This window comes from Numenius arquata, chromosome 10, assembly GCF_964106895.1.
Source record: "Numenius arquata chromosome 10, bNumArq3.hap1.1, whole genome shotgun sequence".
Taxonomy (NCBI): Eukaryota; Metazoa; Chordata; class Aves; order Charadriiformes; family Scolopacidae; genus Numenius; species Numenius arquata.
In genome coordinates this window covers 43,317,825-43,343,274 of record NC_133585.1, presented here as the reverse complement: position 1 = coordinate 43,343,274, position 25,450 = coordinate 43,317,825, and the positions used below count along the sequence as shown (strand labels likewise).

The 25,450-nt window shown below is 37.1% G+C and overlaps 1 protein-coding gene across 1 annotated transcript in view; it reads left to right on the top strand.

Moving 5' to 3' along the window:
* The window catches only part of KCTD8 (potassium channel tetramerization domain containing 8), a 99,341-nt gene extending 74,199 nt beyond the window's left edge, over positions 1 to 25,142 (top strand). The window contains exon 2 of the mRNA XM_074154783.1: positions 24,685 to 25,142. Coding sequence (XP_074010884.1) covers positions 24,685 to 25,142 — 458 coding nt within the window. The remainder of the gene's footprint in view (positions 1 to 24,684) is intronic.
* The last annotated feature ends 308 nt before the right edge of the window (positions 25,143 to 25,450 follow it).

Sequence of the window (25,450 nt, the reverse complement as noted above, 5' to 3'; positions counted from 1 at the left end):
GCTGATTTCCTTTTCAATTCGTCTTTTACGTGATTTATTGCCTGCTGAGAGACCCTAATTAAAACTAGTGGACCGCTTGTATACATCTATTGGAATATTGACATTTTATCACCAATTATACTGTATTCCTTATCTTATTATCCTGTTGGCTGCCTTTTTATCACTTTACCTTACAGGATTAGGAAATGCTTCTTCCTCTGTTTTTCAACATATTTGTTTTCAATTAAGGTGTTGAGGTTTTTTATTTGGAAAATAGAAGCTTTACATGTCAGAAGATAAGTATAAAGGGCATGAAGATGTAGGTAACTGGAAGGCATAATTATATTAAATAGCCGTCTCTTTTCCTCCACCTGTATTTTCTCTCTTTCCAAAATACATCCCACAGTTTGACAAATTAAGCTCCTGTATGGAAATCTGCTTTCATGCTAGAATTGCTTTCTTTTTTCCAAACCATTTTGCACCAAGAAGCTTCTAATGATTTCAGCTGTAAGATCTTGCTAAACTGTAATGCACACTTGTTTCATTTGGAGGTAGTGCTGCAGAAAAGACTGTCCCCTCACTTCTCATCCTGAGTGTCTTACACCAGTAGGTATCTTGGGGCTTCAGAAGAGCGCTGATGTGGCACGCTGCACTGTTAAAGGCTTGGGGGGGTGCTGTGGGAAGCTTAACCCAAAGCAATAGTTATATCAGAGCTGCTGTGGGGTTGCTTAATGCCTGTTAAATATCTGTCTCTTCAGCTGGTCAGTAGAGAAAAACAGCATCAAAGCAGACATGGGCAGATGTGCTTGTACAATGCCATTTAGGTGGTATGGTTTTGATCCCTCATGAAGTATTTCTGAGGCTCCTCAGCAAAGGAATGGAAGAAAGCTAAGCAGAAGTGAGTGCTCAGTCAATTTTGGACCTCTGGACTGCGTTCATTGTACCAACTAAGAAAACAGTAAGAGCTGTGCCTGGAATCAAAAGTCCCCATTTATACACCAAAGTTTCTTCACCCTGAACCACTGTGGCCATGTGCAACCAACCTGGTGGGAACAGACCCCAACCCATGCTCTTTCCAAAACCATGTCCAAACATTGTCTGGAAAAGAGCTTGTTGGCATTGGGTATAACTGTTCAAAGAGGACTGCTAGCAGTTATACACTCTGCACAATCCTTGACCAGTAGCTGAGTTTTCTTATATTTACTAGCATGTATTTATCTGTAGAGGTTTTCTTCGCACAATTCAACCTTATACTACAATCCGAAGATTGCATTGTGTTTCATTAATTTAGGCTATAGGGTGAAGAAAATCAACACTGAAATGTCTGTGCAGATTAGTAAAAGTGGGACTGGGCTACATAAAAATTTGAAAAAGAAAAATAAGGCCAAATGGATTCCTGCAACAAACAGCTATAACAGCACTGATATCTGTAAAACTGAACTATTTTACATAGGCACTATCCAATATTTAGCAGCCTGATACAAGTCATAATAGCTAATCTTCACAAAATCTTTCAATAATATACAATATCTTGCATTTGTGTGGGGTTTTTTGCACACACTGCGGTCCTAATTAACACCTTTCTGCATTTTCTCTTAATTTTCAGTAAGTGTTAATGATGAAATTACAGCAAATGTGAAGCCACTATATTAAATATATTCTTTTAGGGTTAAAGTATTTTCTACATATCAGGAGACTTGCTTACGAAGATTGTTATCTATGGACTACAGAATTATTGAGCAAAAGAGCCTGTAAAAAATAGAGGGTATAAATTAACAGGCTAGACTGTTGTTTACATTAGAAATACATGGCATCTCAGTGACACAAGGAACATCTCTGATGTATGATGGAACCAAACAAGAATGATACTTATTAGTGATAATTACTTTAAACCAACACTGAAATTGTTTTTTATTAATAGATTTGGTTATTGGACTGTGATCTGAGGGAGCTGAAGTGCCAGCACATTATTTTCTTTACTGTTTCAGGGGGCAATAACCTCTTCCAGAGGTGCACAGAGAACAAGAAAGAGTTTTAGAAAGAAAGTTTTAAATCTTCTGTCTGTCAGCATGTCCCCCCTCCCAGGATGTACCAGAGGATGTCTGTCCTTGTTACTTTTATATGTCCCTTGAATTCTGCCCCTGCTGATGACCGCTTGTGTTGATATATGCTGGCAGCTGCCCTAAAAAGAAGAGAAGAATTACTTTGGCTTCCAGAGGGATTGGGAAGTCTAAGTTTCCCCCCTGGAATCATACCACTGGTGGATAAACGTAGGGTTTTCAGGATGAACATGGAAGAAACCTTTAAGGTTCCTCTCCCATAAACAGATATTTAGGATCCAGTGGCAGTGAATATTGTATTCTACTCGGTTGCTGCTGGAATCTTCAAAGGAGCAAAGTATGATACATTTTGCCCCAGAAGTGGACACAGTATACTACTATTTTTTCTAAAGTAACTGATACCTAATGCAGATAAACCAGTAAAATGTACAGGTTATTAACATAACCAAAAGAGTTACTTTACTGAAATGCAAGAAAGGTTTTCATACGTGTTTATGAAATAACTTCATAACCTGTAGCACTAATGACATTGGAATACAATTATTTGGTTTTGTTCTAGACTTTCAGCTGGCTCCGTGCAGATTGCAATGATGACGGGAAATTAACTGTACATTAAAAATACCATTACTGAATAGTTCTTATATAATATAGTAGCCTGCTTCATAATGTGTTATTATTCTCATGATGATTTAACAACTTGTATCACAGATGCGTTAGTTGAAGTAGCAACAGCAGCAGAGATAGCAGCATAAACATCATGCTCCACTGCCTGCCCTGTGCTAAAGAAATTAGAGTGTGGGAGGAAGAAACATAACATTGCAAGCGCTGAGACTGACAGCCATGGAAGTGATGAAGTCTTACAAAATCAACGGCATGTAGGATACATACTCACCAATTATGGTGACAGGGTTTCACTGAAAGGTGGACCCACTATCATTACACCCAAACAGAGCTGTTAAGAGAGTTTCCAAGAGATCAAGAGCAGCACATATAGATTTAAATAGAAAATAAAAGTTGGTTGAATCCAGCAGCTCTTCTAGTGCAATCTCATGCTGTGTCCCATCAGTATGAAGTTTGAACCGTGAAATTTTTTTTCCATTGTGGGTTTGGATTATTATTCTTCTCTGGCTTCAAAATATTTTGTAGACCCTTCTTCTCAGGGGTGGCATGCTGTCTTGCTCCCACATGCAGTACCGAGAGCTTGGCTGGTATCGCCATGTTCATAGCACCACATGTGTAATACGTCTGCTACTGCCAACTGCAGAGCAAATTATCAGGAAGACCAGTTGGGTAGGGATTTTTTTCTTAGTTTGTTTTTCTGAGCAGAATGCAGGATTTATAAAAATTATTTTGTGTATAACTGCTCAGCTTCCTTGTGAGGTGTGACAGAGTGCACGTTGCATTTATTTGCTGAGCTCTCATAAGGGGCTGGGAGAAGGGAGGAAAGATTGCTGCTGGCTGGTTCCCTTACTGAGTGTCCTGGGGGTGGAAAAGGTGTGAAAAGTTGCTAGGTGTGCAATTCCCAGAAAAATTGGTAGCCTACAGCACAAGCGATTCAAGGAAAACCTGGTTTTGTTTGTTCTTTTTTCTTCTCCTCTCATTTATCAAAAGCCTTTGAGAAGTACCTATAAGGAAATAAGGAAATCATCATGGCAGATCCACCCCAAAGCTGTACCTGATTTGGGAGCCTCATCATAGATGTGGCTGGAAGACAATTCCCAGTTTACTGAATTACTGAATTTGTACTATCACAAGCAACCACACATAATCCTGTTTATAAACCTATCAAAATGCAAAACCTTGTTGTTTTGCGTGTTAAAAAGGTTCTGAATTCATAATTGGTTAAAATCAACTTATTTTTGTACCAACACTGTCATTTCTGTTTGCATTGCTTTTTCTTCTTTTGGGCTTTCAAATTAAAAAAAAAAAAAAAAAAAAGAAAAAAGCTAGAAGCGCTTTCTTTAGTTTGAAATTGTCTTTCATAAGCGTGGGAAGCCGTAATTAAACACAATATTCTGGGTCAGGTCTTACCTTTATCTTGTAGAGCAGTACAGTATTTCCTTCTGGGTATGCCTCACTTGTCATGTTCTGGAATCGCATACAACTTTTTCTTTAATGACTGTATTACTTTGTTCAGAGGAACTGTGATCAATTAGCACAAACAATTCTTTCCTCTCCTTCTATTTCCACTCAGATCCTTAAAGAAGAAATTCTTTTTAATAGTGTCCAAGATGCATTTTATACCATTACATGTCATAGAATCATAGAATGGTTAGAGTTGGAAGGGACCTTAAAGATCTTCCAGTTCCAACCCCCCTGCCATGGGCAGGGACACCTTCCGCTAGAGCAGGTTGCTCAAAGGCCCATCCAGCCTGGTCTGATACCACTTCAAGGGATGGGGCATCCACAGCTTCTCTGGGCAACCTGTTCCAGTGTCCCACCACCCTCACAGTAAAGAATTTGTTCTAATATCTAATCTAAATCTCCCCTCTTTCAGTTTAAAACCGTTACCCCGTGTCCTATCGCTACACTCCCTGATAAAGAGCCCCTCCCCGTCTTTTCCATAGGCTTCTTTTAGGCACTCAAAGGTCCTGTTTCTGTCATTTAGGGCTTCAGCACCATTTCATTTCTCTGGTATGATATCTTGATCTTCCCTCTTAACAGTAATATCTTACAGCCTTGTGTCAACACCATGTCATAGCAGCATGCTTCTGTGCAGAGGTCATTGCTACAGACATTAAAGGAGACTCATCTCAAGAATGATTCCTAACAAAAAACACTTGGAACTTTTCTCGAACTCAACAGTTCAATTTTCAGTGCATCTTCACCTCCCATTTACTTAAGTCTGTAGCTACCTTTGTATTCCTGTATCTGTCCTCTTCTTGTCTGGCTTTTTGCAGATCATTGCTGCACAAGTTTCACAATATGAGGGAGAAGTTGTACCAATGTCTTAGCAAAATATTTATTGCTCAGAATTCTGCAGCTGCAGATTCTATTCCCATCAAAGTATTTATAGCCCACCCATCAACAAAGTCCAAGAAACCCGTGGCAAGCAGAAAAAAAAAATACATATTTACACAAAACCTACTCAGAGGACTACTGCATTTAAACACTGAAAGTTTTTCCTTCACATATATAATTTTGCAAAGCACTTAAGGATTCTTCATACTTAAATGCCCAAGGAAAGTAAAGGATTATTTATATTAGTTCTTGTGTTAAGCAGTAGGAAAATTCAGTGAAATCCTGGAATATCTCAAATGGCTTTGTTTAATTTTTGCTTATACCAAGCCACACACGTGAGGCTGTATTCATTTTACAATCACAGTTAAAAAAAGTTCAATCAAAAACACTTTAATAATAATAATAAGGGAAAATTAAGGGAGTTTAAATTTTTAGGCTTATCTTGTATTTTTAAGCTCCATGACAAAACTGGTTAGTACCATTTTACAGCACAGAGAATAACGCTGCCACTGTTTTATATACAGTCCCAACTGAGAAGCAGCTTTTTTCCCCTTTACTTGGTGACATTTTCTTTTTGGTTATTAAAAATAGAACAGGACAGCTGCATACTTAGATGTGCATTAACTTCATAAATTGTTAATCCTGAAAAGACAGGCCGCTCACAGAGGGGGTTAGTTTAATGCTTCGGACTGCCATTCAGTGACTGTTGCTGTTTCTTACATCTGAAATTGTTCACGTCAGGCAATATTTGCTTCTTTATAAATTGAGCCCATTCTCAGGGTGTCCCTCGATGCAAGGAAGACGTTCATTTATTTTTAAAAAAAAAGCTGGAGTGAAAACACTAGACATAACTGAAATGGCTGTCTACCTTGTGTCCCTGAGCTGAAATGAGTGGGAAGCAGGTCTGAAGGTCAGCACCGATGCTACTCCTTAGGGAGCGTTAGTTCCCATCTCTCCCCTGAGAGGGCTCTCGCCTTGGGTGACCCTGTCCCCGCACCCAGGCTGGGCAAGCATGAGGGCATCCAGCCACGTGTTGAAGATGCTGAGCAGGACGCCTGGCCCTGCCACCCATACGGCCAGTGCTGAAGTGGACCTCTTTGTGGGAGACAGGGGCCTGTTTTCCTTACATGGATGCTTCAAAGCAGGGTTGGACCTGCACCAAGTGATGTTAGGAACCTGCAGTGGTGGGCAGGATGGGAAAGGAGCACCACGCATTCTTGGGGATACTTATGTCCCAGTTAAGAGCAGGATTTTGTGATGGGTTTCATCCCATGTTACTTTTGTTAGCTTTGTCTCTGGTCAGCTACTGCATATACTACTATTTCCAAACCTCTGTCACTCATTCAGTTTCCAGTCATAAGCTTTTGCTTGTATTTTTGTTAAACTAAAATGCTCAGTCTGCTTAGCAAAGTCTTTGTCAAAGTAAAATTGCATGGGGAGACCTTGAAATTTTTCATTGCTTACGTGACAGGAGAGTAGCAAATGTCCCTAAGCTGTGTTCCAGCTAGGGGAAGATCGAAAAAAGAAGATTTAGGTATATGCTGTAACTTAGACAGCTAAATCCAAAATGTCATCCTAGGAGACCTGACTCAGCTATCACTTCACTCTGGAAACACTTGCAATCTCTAGCAGAGTTTCCCACTTTCCAGGCTTTTAGCTTTCCATGTGCGTGTGCCTGGGCCACCTCCTGAGGTTGTTCCACAAGGCAGAATATAATTCATCATCTAAAAATGATGAATCCTTTCCTAGCAGCTATGTTTTATAAAACATATCTAAATACAGGAACTGTAAGAAATGAACTGCAAGAGCAACACAATGGTTCCAATACAGAATATATGACTGTAAAAACATTTCCAAGTTTTTGGAAACCAAGAGTTTTTAGAAGGTGCTAAAAAGAAGAGGAGCCGAGAACTTGCAGGTCCAACTGTAGCATTGCTGAAAATAGGAGCGTGGCTCCCTTGCACATATTCAGGTTAATACACACGAGTAAAGGGGATGTGCTCACTGAGCCAAGCTCCTGTTCTCTTGTGAACGCCGTGAAAGACCAGAGCACCTTCATCAGCACAGCTAATGTGAAGCTGGATTCACAGCCCTGTGACTCCGCTCCGAATCTGAGCCACGCTATCAGAAATGTATCCATATGAATGTGCCAGAATTGAAATTCTCGTTATCCAGAGTGACAAAAGCAGTAGGAAGCAAAGGAGATGGTGATTGTAAAATAATTGCCTGCCCCCACCTGCTGAGGAAAAAAGCGGTATTTTTTTATCTTACATGGATATATTATATAATGTCTTGCCATTAGTAGAAATGTATTTCTATATCTATATTTTTAGTACTGTATGCATTATCCATAGATACTGCATAATCCGTAGATACTCTTATTCAAATTACTTTACCATACATGTTACAATTATTCCTATTTTTTGTCCCTTTCTCCCTTTTATTCTTTTGTATAAAGACATTAAATAGCTTCAGACAAATACCATAAAAGTGATCTGGGGAACTATTGGTTTGGTTGTGTCACAGACATAGGGTGATGTAGGATGGGGAGGATGTATTTATAGCACTGACTGTGTTCAGAAAAATCTGCTGAAATATTTTTTCCGTGAAGAATATGGGTTTTATCCAAAGCTAAAGGATTTTAAGCATCTGGATTTAAATATTTTTTTCCTAGAAAAAGTAATTTTAAGAAGAGAAACAGGTAATTTCCAAAAACATTGGAAGTTAATTTAATAACTTTGAATTATTTTTTTTACTTATATAGTTTTCACCACTTTCTTTACATATATGAAAATACAACAAGCATCCAACTTGCTGAAATGGCAAAGCTTATGTCTTAAAACAAGAAACAAAATCAAAAAGCCATCCTGAGCAAGAATAGAAGCAATTCTGTTCTAGACCTTTATATATTTTTAAAAATGCAATATCTCTACTATGATTAGAATATTACAAATACACCCGTTTTCTGATTTCTTATTATGAACATCAGCTGAAGATGATAAATTATAAGCAAAAAATATCAATGGCAGAAGGTTGAAAAGTAAAGCCACAGAAATAATTAAGTTTACTGTGAAGGGACTTTCATTTTATTTTGCCTTTTTTTTAATACAAGGAATGGTGGCATTTGTATCAGAAAACGTTTCACAACTGATTTAAAGAACCCGGTTTAAAGTCTTTCTCTGAAGAAACAGAACAAGATTGTGCCTCTTGATTCATGTTAATATAATTACGAAGAGTGCACCCAGCTAGAATAATGAAATACCACCGTATTACAGTCACCACTCCCAGTTCATAAACCCCCTAAGCTGCAATTGTGGGGAAAGGGAATAATATATCAGGAAAGGGAGCTCTCTTTACACATTTCCTTTTTTTTTTTTTCTTTTTTTTTTTTCTTTTCTTTTTAAATGCAGACAGTCTCTTTCAAAGGAAATCTCTAAGTTTTTGTTCTGTCAATAAAATTCCCTGCCAGTGTTCATCTCTCATCTGTGACCTTGCCTGGAATACAGGCAGCTCTAAAGCTCTGCCGTTCGTGCATACTAAGGATAACACAAAAGCTAGATGTTAAGTAAGTTACAATATCCTGTGTGAAGAATGTAGGACTCTGTATCTGCACTTTTTTCTTCCTCTTTTCCACATTTGTTTACACTCTTTAAGGCTAATAAAAAAACCAAGAAGGGATAATTTCATAAACTTTTGACTGCAGAGTGAAAATCAGAGACAACCAGAAGGAGCCAGAAGAACCAACATTGCGATCACTGGATCTTCATTCAACTCTTCCACTAAGGACTTTGATTTCCTTTGCTTTCCTAAATTTGTCAAACCACAACAATACTGTGGCACACCATGCAGCACCAGCCCAGAAATACTAGTAAGGACGTAAAGGGGGGACCTCTTCTACAGTCTCATCAGAGAAACCTGTTACCTAGTTTATCATCTTGATTTTACTTTCTCTTGCCTTGTACTTTATTTTCTAAGCCCAAAATAAATTTGGAATTCCTTTTTCAAGAATTCTGTGGGACTTATTCTACTGTATTATTAGTTTTTAGTTGTCATTATATTTTCAGCAGTAGATCTTGAAGCATTTTAGACAAGGGACGACTCACGTTTTACAGATGGGGAAAATCAGGCACTGAGGTAGAAGCACCATGACTTTCATATTGACATTGAAAAGCAGAAGAAAATTACATTTTCAGAGAAAAAAACCAATTTGTTCAGGGTAACTGCCTTGTTTTATTTGGAAGCTCAACATACAGCTGAATAGGAAAGATACCCTATCACTGGTAAAGCTTGCTTAAATTAAGCTAGTTTATAAGGGAATCAACATAGTAATAGTAGGAGAAACAGGACATCAATGAAAGTTACAAAAGAGGGGTGTTTTGATCCTGAGTCCCTTTTTGAGAAATAAAAAATGCGAGAAGAAAGGGCACACATAACCCTTTCCCTGATTACTAACGGTACAGATACCACTTGGAAATCTCTCACTAAAGTCATGTCATTGGCCCCTGACAGTCCTTACACATATAGACTGGTCTTTTTTGTCAGCCCTGGATGGTGACAGAAAAGAAGGACCATCTCAGCTGTCATCAGAAGCAGGTTTCAGTTTGGATTGCTGTTGGAAACTTCCAGATGCGGAACTGCTGCTGTTATTGTTGACTTATGTCGACATCTGTAAGGCAACAAATGAGTCTTGCAGTCTGAAATGTAAATATTCCCAAGCCTTATGGCTATTAGAAGAAAGATGTGTTTTCATATCAATTGCCGTTTATCTTTTTCTTAATTTTCTGCAGTTTAGTTTTTTGTACAACTAAGATATGATAGCTTTTACATGAATGGAATGAAAATGCCAATTAATACAGAACAAGATTATATTCATCATAAGTGATCAGTCGCTAAAATGCATCAAATGCTGCTTTTCTATGTCAATGACCTTTTTTTGTGATAATATTCCAAAGTAATTATTCCATCTGGTCAATCCTCTGTTGAGCTGGTCAAAGGTGGGAAAAGAAAATAAAACAAAGTAAATTACTTTAGCTTTAATGAAACAGTAGTAAAACAATTATTGACTGTGCCTTTGGTCAAACTGAGGCAGAACTATTAGCGATAATCAGAGTGAGGTTATTACTTTATGTGTAATGTTTTTACTATAAGGTAGGTTATTATAATGAAATGAAAATTGTGCAGGTTTGGCAAATGAAATTTGATGTAAAAATTTTCGTTAGTACTGTCTGTTCACTCTCCCAGATGAATTTTAATACATTTTTCCTTCATGCTCTCATTCTTTTTGTTACTGTTCAAAGCTACAAAAGCCATTCAGCTCCTAATTGAAACATTCTCCAGATAATTTACTGGAATGTAGGATTGTGGTGAAATGTATAAGAAAATGTGTATTTCTCCTCTAAAATTCTCATACTTTTTCTTGGTTTTTTCTCATATTTTTTCTCATATTTTTTTGTTGTTTTCGCTGTCTCCATTAGGGCTAAGTTAGATACCAATTAATAGTACCTATGTTTCAGTACTGCTAAGACATGTTTTATGAGTATCTCAAGATTTGATATATTTTATTTTAAAAAATTATAAGAATAATATAAGAAATGAAATTTTCACTAAAGAACACTGTCACCCTCTTCTGTACTCATCTGATATTCAAATTGCAGGATAATAGAAATCAGTCCATGTTTTAATATTTAACATTTTTATTATTTAAAAACTTTGCAAATGTAGTTAATATTTCAAGAAACAATTGAGTCTGAACAAACACATTTCAGTCTGAGCTGGGCATAATTTATTCATTGCAAACTGTAGTAAGTGATTAAATATCTCAGTTATGTATAGTAATTGTATTTCCTGATAGATACCTGAAACATTCAGAATAAGAGGAGGATGAATTCTTCTTACCCTTTCTAATGCCGGTTTCACCTGGGCTGGGATCCAGAGTCTTTGTTACTTGGTCAGGGATGGAAACATCATATGTAAATGCAACTGTTGAGCACAACTAGTAGTCACCTTACAAAAAATATTTCTGATGACGGATTTAAGGAATAAATAAATACTGCAGGCAAGGTCTCTCTGCTTACAAATTATGCATTGCATGTGTAAGTAAATTTGGATTAGAAGGGTATATAGTATCTGCAGGACTAATCTTACAAGCCTAAAGTTGCTCAAAACAGGTCTGATGTCATTTGTCCCTTCATTTCTGCTGCAAGAGGATAGGAGGAGTTAGTTGGGAAGAGTTAGGGTGAGGCAAGAAAGTGTTATAGGAAGTGTTGAGGAAAGCATGGAAAAGCCAACCAGGACCTGGCTTGCTCCATAGACCTGTGTAGCTGCTTGACCGAGGACGCGGAAAAGTCTTCTGGAAAATAGTGTTTTCAGCTATATCCGAATGAGACTCGGATACACTGAAGAAGCAGGGCCTTGGGTTGGGTGGAAATTGCTCTTGGGCGCTTTTGTGTACATTGAAAGCAATGTGGATTTTTAAGTCTTAAATGGTCTTTCTTGGAAATATGAAAAATTAAATATTTCTAAGAAAGATCTTCATTTCCATCTCTTCCATGCAGACTTTTGCTGTGGAAAACACAACTTTTTCTCCTTCCAGACCATCTGCTTTTTGTTGATAAAAAAAATTTAAAATTTTGTAGTTTATTGCTTTGACCCTTGTTTCTCAGTCCCTACATTAAATCGCTCAGTTTTATGTCAAACATGGGTTGCTGATCTTCACGCTCAAGGCTTTTGGTTGCCTATCCTCACTTAGCTCCTATCATTTGCTGTTGCAATGTTACCTCTTAGCCCCAACCAGACTGTGGTGACTTTCTCCATTGCTCACATTGATGTCACCTCTGATGCTGCTTCTTAATTGAGGGAGAAGGCACCACTAACAACTGCAAAGCTATTGTGTTATTATCCTTCAAAATCCTCCTTAAAACTCTCTGGTTTTCTGCTGCTCTTATAAATTTTGACAAAAGATTAGACAGCTGGAGGTCTGAGACAACCAGCCTATCATGCTGACCAATACTGCATTTTTTGATACTTTCCCATCTGTCTGTCTCTTCCCATCTGTTGTTTCATGTCTTGTTCTTAGAGTTTAACCTGTTCAGGGCAAAGTTCATCTATTAATTAATGATGATGCCGTTCAACTACATTATGCACAATGCAGCCTATTACTAGAGCATATAGTCTGCAAGAGAAATAGAATGAATACTAATAACAACAACCACCTCAGTAATAGCAGTAAATCCTTTTTAGATTTACCTTTTAATTACTCTTATAGGGTTAAGTGAAGAGGAAACATTTAGGTTAGTTCAAGATTCTTAACACCACTTTTGTCTTCAAGTATTATCTAGGAAGCATCTGAGGAAATTTTGCAATATTTCAAATATTGCTGTTACGAAACCCTGTGTGATTTGATTTTCTAAATATGACCAGTGTAGTCCTGTCTCTTAAATGCTGTTGGTTCTGTCTTGCCAAAAATGTAGTTTGTTCTGCAAATACTCAGGATTTCTGTTAAGATCTTCACATTGCCTTTACTATACTGCAGTTGTAACCTCTGTGGTTTCACTGTTTCCCAAGGACAACTCATTTAATGAATTCAACCTTCAGGTTTTTTATCTGTTTGTGGGTTTATGTCATATAGTCATAATATTTTGTTTGTGTAAGTATGGATATATAATATTTTTAGATGCAGATGATTTGCAAACTATTTTGCTTTTTGCCGAAGACAAGGTGTTGTGTGCAGAGTGAATTCACTATCGTTTACGTATTCAATAGTTTTTATTTTACTTAGGTCTTTACCATATAAATAAAATTGGTTTTATGCATATGTTTTCATATTTTCTGTAGCTATTTACTTGGAGTGAATGCTTTGACAGTTCCATAAGGCTGATCTAGGAATTTGGATCTAAAGATAGTGTGTTACTATCAGCATGTGTTTACATAGTTTAGGATGCAGTGCCCCATTAATTTCATATTGTTTTACTTTATTTTTTGTGTACCAGACCTTAATGATAAAATAGATGAATGGCACCGCTATAGTTGAAATGGTAGTCTGAAATGTACTTCATGCTATGTACACAGAAGTGAGGAAGACCTCATTGATGGCCATCACTGTTACTTAGGGAAAGCTTTCAGCAAACATTTCTGGTCTTTTCACAGAATTCTTGCAGATTTAGAAGTTTCTTTTATCCCAGGAACCAACAAGGAAAGGCATAAAACTATACAAATATAATCTGAGTATATTCTGAATTGCTGCCCTCTTATGCTTGAACCCTTAGGATAATTCACTGTGGGCTCTTACCCAGTTTTTATCATGTGCTGCTAGTTCTCAGTAATCAAAAGTAAAATGCAGACTTGATTCAAGTGTGCATTTCCCATTATTTCACACTTGCTTATTGCCTAAAGGGCTGTTGTAAGTATCATGTAAGCCTGCCGAGATTCCTGGTGTCTGAAATATTTCTTTAATGGGAGACTTTTTCTAATACCAAAGCCAGTGCATGGTATTTTGACAACATTCTGCTAGCATGTTCTATACACATTCTGTAAATTCACATTAGCATTCATTTCTTTTGCATGCTGGTAGGGAAGAAACCTGTAAAATTGAAAGAGCTGGAAAGAAGGAATGAAGATTACACATTTTATCTAAAGTGATTGGCAAAGTAATTGACAAAACAAAGTAATGTGAGATGATACTAGACAAACAGAAATAAGGATTATGGAGGAAAAAATTTGGTTTAGTATCTGAAATTGAATGGGGAAGCAAGCCACAAAGGTGATGGTTGATTCTGTCCCTTTTTTATTGCTTTTTTTTTTTTTTACTTCCACTAGAAAGAAAATTAACTGTCCCGGGTGAAACCAGGCCACTGAAACACGTTTCTGATGAGAAGATCTTATTTGACGTCACATTTTTTTACATTCCATGTAAACTTTTATTGAAAGTAAACAATATTAAGTCATTATTGAGTATATTTAGTGTATGTGTGTGTCACAAGAAGGCAAGTAGTTGCTTCACGTGTGTTTCAAATTGCCATAAGCCATCACTGAAAAGTGCAGTCTCTTCCCTTGAATACTCTTTCCCATCCCTCTGGTGCCTTTTGTTCTGGCACAAGCATTTATGTGGCCACACAGGGAGCCACGCCTGACAGCTGAGAAGTTAAAACTAATTTGGGAAAAACAAAATGTGAGTGGTTCAAAGACGAGCATTGTTTATCTGGGTGGAAAGAGATTCAGCTTCACGTTGCCTAAAACTCTGATTGGGGCTTTGCCAAACGCAGACCCGGTGGCTAAAAGACTATTTCACAGTTGAGCAGATGCCCAACCAATATTAATATTTACAAAGCAGAAGGCAGCTGCCAGCAACGCAGTTGACAACAGACTGAAATTCTTGAATGACTTACAAATAAATACGGCCTTAGAAGAAAGGGGAAGGGAGGGAGGAAGGGGCATGAATAACATCTGTCAACCTCAGAGGGACCCCCAAAGATCGGGGGCTATATCAGGGATAAACAAGGATATAAAAGTCAATGTCTTTCCCCAGCCCAACAGCTGTTTTCTCTGAATGCAGTCTGAGGACACCGAGTAGGAAATAGAAATGAGTCACTGAACCCACAGGTTAAGCAGTCATTTATAGTTATCCTATGAATCCTGGGAGGGAGACACATCTGGGATGTGTTTCTGCAATGTGAAGATGGAGTGATTGTCTTTTTGTTACTTCTGCCCTTATAAAGCGATTGCGAGTACGTCTTTGGCTTTGTTTTTTTCTTCTTGTAACTTTAAGCCTGTGTTAGAGGTGATTTCAAGGAAATGGTTAAGAAAGAACAACTTAGAGCCATTTGAATCCTTGACCCCGAGATTCTCTAGTAGTGACCAGTGTCCTGGAGTTGAAAGAATAAGAATGTTCTTTTCCTTTTAGCTGCAAGGGCCAGGTTGGGAGCTGGAAGTCTGGCATCCGGGTCACTCTTCCAGTGATCAGCATTAACGAACTAAACTTTCTGCCAGCACCAGTTTGGGGAAAAAGCATTGAAGTCTTAAGGGAGCAATATGATAAAATGTCCTGCTTTTGATGCCATTCTCCTGACTCCATTTTGTGGTAAATTGAGAATATCACTCCAGATAATTCTAATTAACTTTCAGGCACCAAATTATTAATTTGAAGATAATTTTGTGGAGTTTAATATCAATTAACTATTTCTTCAAGGGGAAATATTACATCTAATAAGCAACTAATGAGCATTTTTCATGGGCAGAACAAAAGATTTTAGGTCTTAACTGACAGGCACTGCAAAATAAATAGTCAAAAAAAGGCAAATAATATTAGCACACAGAACTGAATATGAACCTACTTGACAGTTTGGAAATGATAGACAAGCTCATATACCAGATGTTGCTGAGATATACAAACAGTTTGAGCTGCTTACTGTAGCAAGTGAAGTTATGGAAGAGGTCTGCTTTTTATGAAAGTTGTTCTCATTTGTCATGTATACCAATGCACTCATTTCTGAGCTTTCCTTCAAGCATCAAAATTATTTTAAGTACCTACATTTTCAGATTTGGGGCAAGGGAAAAATATTTCTACGGGTGGAGAAACAACAAACCAAGCCTTCTACATGTAAAATGCATTTGTGTCAAATTGCTTTCATCCTGAAATAACCAGACACCTTCAATCTCAAGAAGAAGCTCAGTCTTACTGCAACCAATACAATATTTGGGGTTTTTTGCTATTACTCTGCTGTTAGTGGAGATTAATACAGCATGTGACCATCACTGGAAAATGTGATGACTTATCCAGAGCTTCCTTCAGGAGGGAAATTCTATACTGCTTCAGTGAGTCCTCTCTCCACATAACTTACATACGAAATGTGAAGCATCTGGTTGACTCTGGGAGTTTGTGCTGTCTGCTAGGAACTTGTCAGATAACTTTACAATATTCCTTTTGCTGTGAGCCTTGTGGGGACTTGTTAAAATTTGCTTCTGGGATTTTGCAGAAGGTCTTGCAATCTGTTTGCTAAACAGTGGACTCTTCAAGGATAATTAGGAAGGTTGACATCTTTGTCTGTAAAGTATTGACCTAGAGACGTAGACTTGAAGCAGATAAAATCTGTCATGCATTATACAGAGTGGATGGATATTGGTGATTTTCTGACTTTCAGTCTTTTGATGTTGATTCAGCTTGTATCTGATCTATTCCAAACATTTCATTTTCTTCATGTGTCTCCAGCACAGCATTAATGCGGTAGCCATCTCTAAGTCCACAAAATAAAAGTACCTTCTTCAATATTTGACTCTGTTTGTAGTTGGATATGAAAAACTACTGATCTTTCCTGTTATCTTTAGCTTACAGCCAAGAAAAGACACTTCTCAGAATGACGACAAAATTTTCAGATTAATATATTTAATAAAAAGCTCTGGACTCTTCATTGGTTTTGCTGAAATGCAACAAATTGTCTACGTCAGGATTTCATGGGGTCTCTCCTATTTAAGTCTGTTTTGCTTACCATGAAACTCAGTTGGAAAAGTAACAAATGGAAGGAGTAGGGTTTTGTTATTTGTTCAAAACAAGATTAGGGTGAAGTATCTAATGAATTCAGGTTGGGCACAGGACTTTTTATTGTATATCTCCTGTCATTCCCAATAACAAAAGTAGTTCCCTCTCTATATATTAATTAGTCCTTTCATATCGTAAAAAATGTTAATATTTAAAATACATCCTGACTGGAAAAAAACAAAGAAATTTTCCTCATTAATTTATTTAACTCATTCTATGCTACCCTTTCTAGAAGGTAGTTTAACAACAGGTGGTAGTAAATGTGACAGAAAAATATTTTTATGTTGTATTCTTTTTTTTTTTTTCTTTGGAGACAAAGCACTTATCACTTACAGGCATGTGGTCCTAATCTGAAAGATGAATTGGTTCATTCACTTCAAGTACCACATAACCATTCACACGCCATCGAGCTTAACACTATTAAAGGGTAATTTCCCCTGTGGGAGCTATGCCCAATACAGCCGCAATCTCTACACAGTGTCTTTTTATCTTTCCATGGCAGGTAAGGAGATTTAAATAAAAGGCTTCATCAAGAGTGCAATCACAGACATATTCTTCCTATTGAAATACCCATGAAACAGCAAATAAACACTCCTAAAAATCTTAATGCTCCTAAACATTACCAAGAAGACTTCAGTGCACAGTTCTCACGTTGAAATTTTGTGTTGGAATCAAAGCACATGAGATGCCTCATGGGCTTGGCAGTAGAGGACAGGAAATATTATGGGGAAATTTGCATTTGTGATTAAATTCTGAATGTAGTAAAATGTTTCAGAATAATCAATATTTTGCTTTCATCTCCCATAATCGCCATGGTTTTTTTTGTAATTTCTCGTCATTTCTTTGGTTTCTCTACAATGACTCATTGGACACACTATTATAATAGGTTATATATTCTGTCAAAGATAACAGTTAAGTCTATAATGAGGTTTTCTTTAGAACATAGTATTTTTACATGTTCTTCCTCAAATATTTGGGGACTAAAATATTATCTGCAATAATTTTCTTGGTTTCACCTAAAGATGAATTATCCAGGGATGCCAGTAAGAAGATACTTTCTGAGTAAAGTACTCAAAAGTTATAGAAATCGTTCTATCTTTTTTTTTTTCTTTAAGAGGAGACTATTTTTTCACCCTTTCTGCTTTCACCATTAAATTGCTTTCCTTCTAAGGTCTTCTTTTTGCATTCACACTAGAATGAACAGGCATTATTTTTGAATTAATCTTATGGAATTTAAGGTCACAGAGTGTGTTGTCTTTGACTTGAATGGGGTAAACATTTAAGTCTAAAACTTTTTTTTAAATTAATGCAGTTTTGGACCCAGACTCGCAGCTCGGAATCAGCTTGTTAGTGAAGCCAAACCAATTTACATGCCTTGTAGATACAAATTTGAAGCTTCACCAGAGCATAGGGCATATTTACAAAACTGTTTTGGTGGAATGTGAGTAGCCTAAGTGCTGTTCTTCATGTCAGGGAATCCCTGCTGAGATTTGCAAGACCTCTCTGTGGCAGTCTCATCTGGAAGCTGCCTTGCTTGGCTTTCTTAAATCACATAAATTTCAGGTTCTGCTCAAAGTACTGAAGTTGATATGTCAATAGTGCTGGCCTTTTACTCAAGAGTTCAGGGCTTAGCACATTAATAAATCAAAGCCTCCCAGATACTAATTCTCTCTTGTGCCTGAGGGAAGTTAAGTCACTTCTTCCAAATGAATATGTTACCCTGAAGCAATCGAAGGTGAAGGGAACATTCTCTTCATTTTATTGAAGCTATTCCACTTTGCATTGACTAAAACCAAGCTTCAGTTGGGTCAAAGAACATGAAAATGTGAGCATTTGGCTATCCATAGCAATTTGTCACTCACCTGAAAGGAGGAAGAAAAATAGGAAATGTGAGTTTCAGTCCTCCTTTCTGAAAAATTCTTCACTATTATATACTAAGCATTCGTTGGATCAAGACTTTAATCCAAAAAATGGCTGGAAATTTTGCACCAGATGAGACCCAAATTGGAAACTGAATATCTATTTTTTTTTACTAGAAGTGATTTGAAACCACACAGCATGACAACTCCCACACAAAGTTTTGTTCCACTGAAATCTCTACACTGAATTCTTCATTTTTTCCCATAAATGCAAGCTGTCAAGAGCAGAGCTTGTCAAGAGCCCTTGGATATTTCTCACATTATATACTTAGTATTGTTTGCTTGGGATGTTCATAATGGATAAAATTCATGCATAGGCAGAGGGGCAGCTAAGGACTGTGTGCCACTTAATTCCTGTGTAAACCTGCATATTAGCCTTAAAATAGAAATTAAGTGGGGCACGGCCTCCCTCTCTCCTGGCTCCCAATAGGACTAAGTCAGATGTAAATTTCAACGCCTAAAATAATTAGAAAAGTTTCCTTGACAAACTGTATGGAGTTAAAAAAACTACGTAAACTCTCATTGCTAAATCCAACCAGTGGATTTAGCTTGCTTTTGTAGTGCGTTAAAGAGGACAGATTGCAGTAGTCAGGAAGTGCCTTGTAAATTTGCCTGCCATAAAGCTAGTTTTAACTTACAGCTCCAGTGGCAAGAGGCAAGCTGAATCCCTTGCTGGTCTCAGGGAGAGAATTCTTGTCTTCAGCTGAGCTCTAAAAACAGGATTTTCTTCTAAAACTGGAAGTATCATTAATATGCCTCAGAAAATGTCAGGGGGTTAGAGCTATCCTTTTATAGCTCTTAAAAATAATCTTTTTTAAAAATAAAATCAAAGTGAAATTAGACATAAAAGATAATCATTTACCATTGAAGTGTGATATTAAGTACTCAAAAGTCTGGTAATGAAAATGTTCCCACAGTAGCCATAACCTGTCATCAGATTTCACAGCTGACTTCTCTCTAAGCATTCAGTGTGGTGTAATACTTTGAATGTTGGTGAAAGGTAATAAAAAACCCTAGATATGTAAGATGCATAAGTCAAGTCCCTCATAATGTGAGATTTGATGAGCATTTTTTCTACAATTGTATATTAATTATAGTTAATTTTACTTAGATTCTTAAGATTAAATCATAAAACAATAGGATTGTTTTATATTCACTCTGAATATCATGTAATTTCAAGATAGTAGGTAGAAGAAAAGTTCATTCAGGGATTTAATGTAGCTGTGGACCGGACTGAAGGTCCTGTGTAGCCTCTAAAAATAAGGATTTTTTGCCTATGCAAAACAATGTGAAAAAAATTGCATTTCATGCAAAATCATGTGCAAATCACATACTACTAATACTCTCGAGCATGCAAAAATTATCAATCAAACTGCAAATAGTATTGTTGGATTAGATATCATTTCTTTTACAGATAAAAATAAACTCATTTTTTTTCTTCTTGCTGTTATGTTTATGAGCCTTCCAATATAATCAGTCTGTTTAAAACCATGTTTCCCTCCTGATTTCATTTTTTATTAAATCACTTAAAAACATGGAATTTTTTTACATCATAATATTATTAATGGGTTTGTGACATTATTTTTAAGATGCTTTCTCAATAAATATAAATATTTGCTAACAGTTTTGGGCCTGTGCAAGAGTTAGTTCTGTTTATAACTATATCAGTTCAGAGGAACCCTTAATTGGATTATTTGATTAATTCAATATTCTATGCCTAGTAGAGCTGGGTTGTTTTTTTTAAGAAAATACATTTGAAGAAACAGAAAATTATGAAGATAAAATACCCCCAAGAACTTAGTTTTCACTAAAATTACATCATCATAGAAAAACTCAAGATTTTGGTTTTGTTTGGTTGGGGTTTTTTAAGTTTTAGTTTTTTACTTCAATCAATAAACAGGCTTAATTTTATAATGCCGGCAAGGAGATTGATAAAACTCAAATCATTTCACTTTTTTAATATATATTTTCTGGACCAACAGTAAAAGATAGCATCTCTCTAACAGATTCCATTCTTCCCGATTGAGGTACTGCATACTGAACACATTTAACGTGTTGGTTATGTTTTTTTCTAAATGACTGTTTTTATATCAGTTTCAACTCTTACCTACGTGTCTTAACATCCAGCTATAAATGTTGTAGGCCACAGCTAAGATTTTCCATTCTTCATGTCAGTACAGTTATTAAAATAGCTAACCTCATCAATCTGTGCGTATGTTCAGAACTTCTTTTACATTCTGCAGTAAAAATAAACTGATTTATAAACAAATGAATGATCTTTGAGACGCTGTAGGAATAAAGTGGCTGAATGAGGAAGAAGTTAATTCGTGCATCTGCTGCTGCACGTACAATAAACCGGGTATTTGACCTCGGAGAGAGAGGAGAATGGAGCAGTCAGGTTAATTGGATTTGAATGTAATTTCCTTTATTTTAAGCCTGTTGTATTATTATTTAATGAAATAATAATTATTATTTAATACAATGAAATACAGATAAACAGGATATCGTTATTTTATGCTTTTAATCTTTCCGGTGTGGTAGTTTTCTCTGTTGCAGGAGGTAGAGCTAAAGAAATCTTCAAGTAGTTATTCAGATTGTACTTTATGAATATCCACAAGCAATTTAGACCTATATAAGTTTTATTTGACTTTCTGAAGTACTTGATTACAATTTTCAACCAATAGTTACTGGCCAGTGGGTGGTTTGCTGTGGTATTTGTCATATTCTGTTCCTGACTTGAGCTCTGTTGCTCAGTTGTTGTTCAACAGAGAAGCCAGAGAGAACTTCTTGGTCCTGTTTTGATTGTTGTAATTGGTGGGAGCAGATTTTTCACTGCAGAGAATTAGGTTTATAAGTTTCTTGTTCATTTTCCAGGAATATTTTGTAGTAATTGCTTATCCGTCTGTTCAGCCAGGAAATGTTGTCTAAAATGTGTCCAGAGAGCAACATAGATGAGGAATAAGTACAGTGAAAGAAAGTGTAACGTGCCTTTCTGATCAGAGAAATGTGTCTGAGAGATTCTCTCAAGCCTACTAGATTAGGAGGCTAGTAGCCGCTGTGGTAGAGGTGGTTAAGTGAGCCCAGGTAAAGGGAGAGATTACTTTCTAATATTCTAAGAGAAAGGAAGTCATTTAAGAGCAATGAGGGAAAAAAAAAAAAAAAGGAGTGGGAAGTTCAGTGTCTACTGGAACTGCCTGGAGGAGAAGTTGGAGAGCCAGCGGCAGGTGGGAGATCCTAGAAGGTGCAGGAGCAGGAGAGACAGATTTTAAGTCCATGAGGTTTTTTAGAGTTACATGCATGGTAGACCAAATATACTTTCTCTGAGTTTTTAAGAACTATTCTGCACTCCTGAAAAATAAGTAGTTTCAGGTAGACTGAGCTATTTGGACTTATTGTGAAAGCGCTGAGAAGGTGCAGTGGAGACAGTATCCCATCACACGATCCCAGCCACAAATGAGTATGCCAGAATAGAAGGCAATAAGGGGATGCTTTCCAAATTAGAGATATATCTTAATTTATCTGATAATCCCCGATGTTGAAAATTAAAAAAAAAAAAAAAAGTAGCATTTGATGACCCTATCTTATGTATTTATAAATTCTTTTGGGTTTCAGCAGGCAGAAAATATTGTGAGAAAAATCTCCTCTCTAGCAATACTGTTGCTTCTGTTAATAACACATTATTGAGAAAGAAGTGCAGGAGCATATAAAGAATTCTTTGTGAGGGAGGATTTGTTAATTTTTAAAAGGAGAGGTGTGGGAGAAACCTGTGTTTGGATTAAAGTCATTGTGAATTTAGGCGATTCAGTGAAGCGTGCAGAGCCCAGTGCTGTAAGGTACTGAACCTTGGGGCTCTGATCCAAAAAAGCATTTAAATACCTGCCTGTTGTCAGGCTCCTGAATAATCTTGTAGCAGGAAATGGAATTTTTTATATTCTTGAAGGTGTATTTCAGTGCATTTTTGAAATAGATCCTTAGCACATTGCAGGTTTGAGCCCTTGAGAATCAAGGATTACCAATAAAGAAGTAAGCATAAATAGGCCAAGTAGAAATAATCTCTTGATTTATGAAGTTACAGCAAAAAAAAAAATGGGCAGAAAAGACAGAGTTGAAGACTACAGGGTGTTGCTAACGGAAAACTTTAGTTTCTTAGTCACAGAATATGTTGTTAGATTTGAAGAAGTTAAGATTGTAAACTAGATTAGATTTTCATGTTAATGATGTTATTTAAAACCAGATACTGAAATCACTATCTGATTAACTGCTCAGTTTTATAATCATGTGCTGCAAAGCCACAGTAAATCCATAATGCCAACGGACTCTAGATTTAGCATATTCATATAATGGTTTGAGGTAAGAAATGAAATGCCAGATACAACAACAGAAGGAAGGCATGTAAATCTATTTAAGAAGGTGAACATATTTCTGGAAGAGAAAGAGGAGGGAAATTGCTGCATCCATGCACTAAATATTTGGTTTGAATATAATGAAGTAGAAAATAATTTGTGTTTTTCTCTCTGAATAATGTAAGTGCAAGTCATGACGGATCGTTGCCTCTCCTCTTAGGATCTTGATTATTCATGGGTTTCTGTAGGTGGACTACAGAAGTGGGACACTTCATCCTGGGATGCTGGCTAAAACAAAAGAAGAACAGGTTGTTGAGTGCTGTTGTTGTTAGATTATTATTAATTTGCTTTTGTGTTTTGTTTTGTTTTGTTTTCCCCTGTGTCATTTAAAATATCGCAGTCTTCTCAGATTCCTTTGAATCATAGAAGTGCACTGTCAAGAAGACACTAGAGTGTTCATATTGCTCCTGCATTCTTTATAATTGTAATTACATTTCTTATTTGTAATTCTGAAAAAGAGAATACTAAGTGACTCAAAAATCTCCATGCAACTCTCTCCCAGTAACTCAAGGTTGAGCTGTTATACCCTGAGTTTTGGTACCAGCAAAAGTGGTTAGTGCTGATGTTTGGGTAAACTAGTTTTTGTTAATTTAGATTGAATTGGATAATCTAGTTTTTGTGAGATATTTAGATACCTAAACTGTTTGGAGTCCTTCAGGATTCATAGCAGACACACAACTGCCGCTGAAGTCCCATGCTTCATTTTCATTGAGGTGTTTAAACATCTTGGAAAATTTTCCCCTTGGTCTGATCCAACGCCTATTGAACTCGGTAGATATTTCTGTGAGCTTTAGATAGTGTCCTAAATTAAGATTGTGACGTTTATATGATGTCAGCAAAGCATCATTTCATTTCACAGCTGGAGTTTTGAAATAAGGCTTCAGAAATGAAAATGCCAGTAGAGATTTCGCGGCTACCGCCTAATTTTCACATTCATATTCTGCTTAAGACTTCAAAGCAGAAGTGATATCTGGAGAGACTACCAGCCTAGATCTGATTTTCAGGCGTGTGAAGTGGTGAGCAGTGCCTGCTGATAGGCCAGCAGACCGCTCTCCCTGCTGCTGCAGAGTGCCTCTCTGCTGATAACTTCATAACCACCTTCTCCCTGCCATCTTCAGCAGTAAGAGCTGAATTCTGAGCTTGCACTGAGGCAAGTCTGGGATAATAACTGACAGTAAGAAGTGCGGGGAAATCACTGTGGGATCAAAATAATAATAAAAAAAAGCCTAAAGACTCTGTCAGTAGTGAGAGATATCTCTGTTAGTCTAGGATTAATACTCCTTTTCCTGTCTAGGGCTTCTGCAGAGTTGACATCTGCAGAGCCTAATATCAGTAGACTGTTCTGGGAAGGTGAGCTAGAGCTTCCAAAAAAAAAAAAAAAAATAGAAGACCTCAGAATATTTTTATTTAAGCAAAGAGTTTGAAAATTGTATGGTAGCATTTTCCTAATACTACAAAATCTAATTTCTCATAAAAATCTTCTTAGGGTGTAATGGCAAACTAGATCATTTAAACTTGCCTGCAGGGATTTCCAGTGCAGATAATCTGGGAGCATGATGCACGTTTCATTACGTGGATTCTCAGGCAGGCAGCAAAGTTATTCTTGCCGTAAACATTTTCAGGAGTGAGAATTTTGACAACTGAACATGCATGTAGGACCAGACCTTTAAACTGTGCACCTGTCCAGTATATATAATTCTTTCAGCTGAAAGGAAACACCACCAATTTATGCCAGCTGAGACTCTGAGTTGTGTTTTTCTAAATGGTAGCTGATCTGTTTTCTGTGTAAAGCGGTGCTTGTTTAATACTTTTTTTTCCCTGCCTTGTATTAGGACCCCCCCAGCGAACCGTTTCCCCCAAGCAAGACCATGAAGAAAGGAAGCACGACAAAGTCTTGGACAAGGGCAGTGAAAGTGGGACTTCCTGTAACGAGTTGTCCACCTCAAGCTGTGACAGCCACTCGGAAGCGAGCACCCCTCAAGAAAATGCCAGCACTCAGCCATCCACAGCCCACCAGCCAAATACTCTGACTTTGGATCGCCCATCTAAGAAGGCCCCGGTGCAGTGGATGCCACCACCAGACAAACGCAGGAACAGTGAACTCTTTCAAACTCTCATTAGCAAGTCCAGAGAAACAAATCTTTCCAAAAAGAAGGTATGCGAGAAGCTGAGTGTTGAGGAAGAAATGAGAAAATGTATCCAAGATTTTAAAAAAATCCACATTCCGGATTACTTTCCAGAGCGCAAACGTCCCTGGCAGTCTGAACTCTTACAGAAATATGGGTTATAATAATCAACTCTTTCATGACCTATCTCTGGGGCATTTGATGTTACATTAAGTTGCCACTAACTTAACTGATGTCCCCCTTCTGGCCAACTCTGCCACCAGAGCTATTCCTGCTGCTTTTTTCTTTCTGTGAACAGTGGATGTTGGATAGTACATGGTTTCTTTAAATATATATATAAAAAGATAGAAACTTAAAAAAATACAAAAGGCGTCTCATCTAAACCACCTCATAATAGCAAAGAAAAGTGTGCATGGTCAAGAAAGATGGTTTTTGAACTGTAGTCCTTTGAGCTTCATTATCGTTTTGGAAT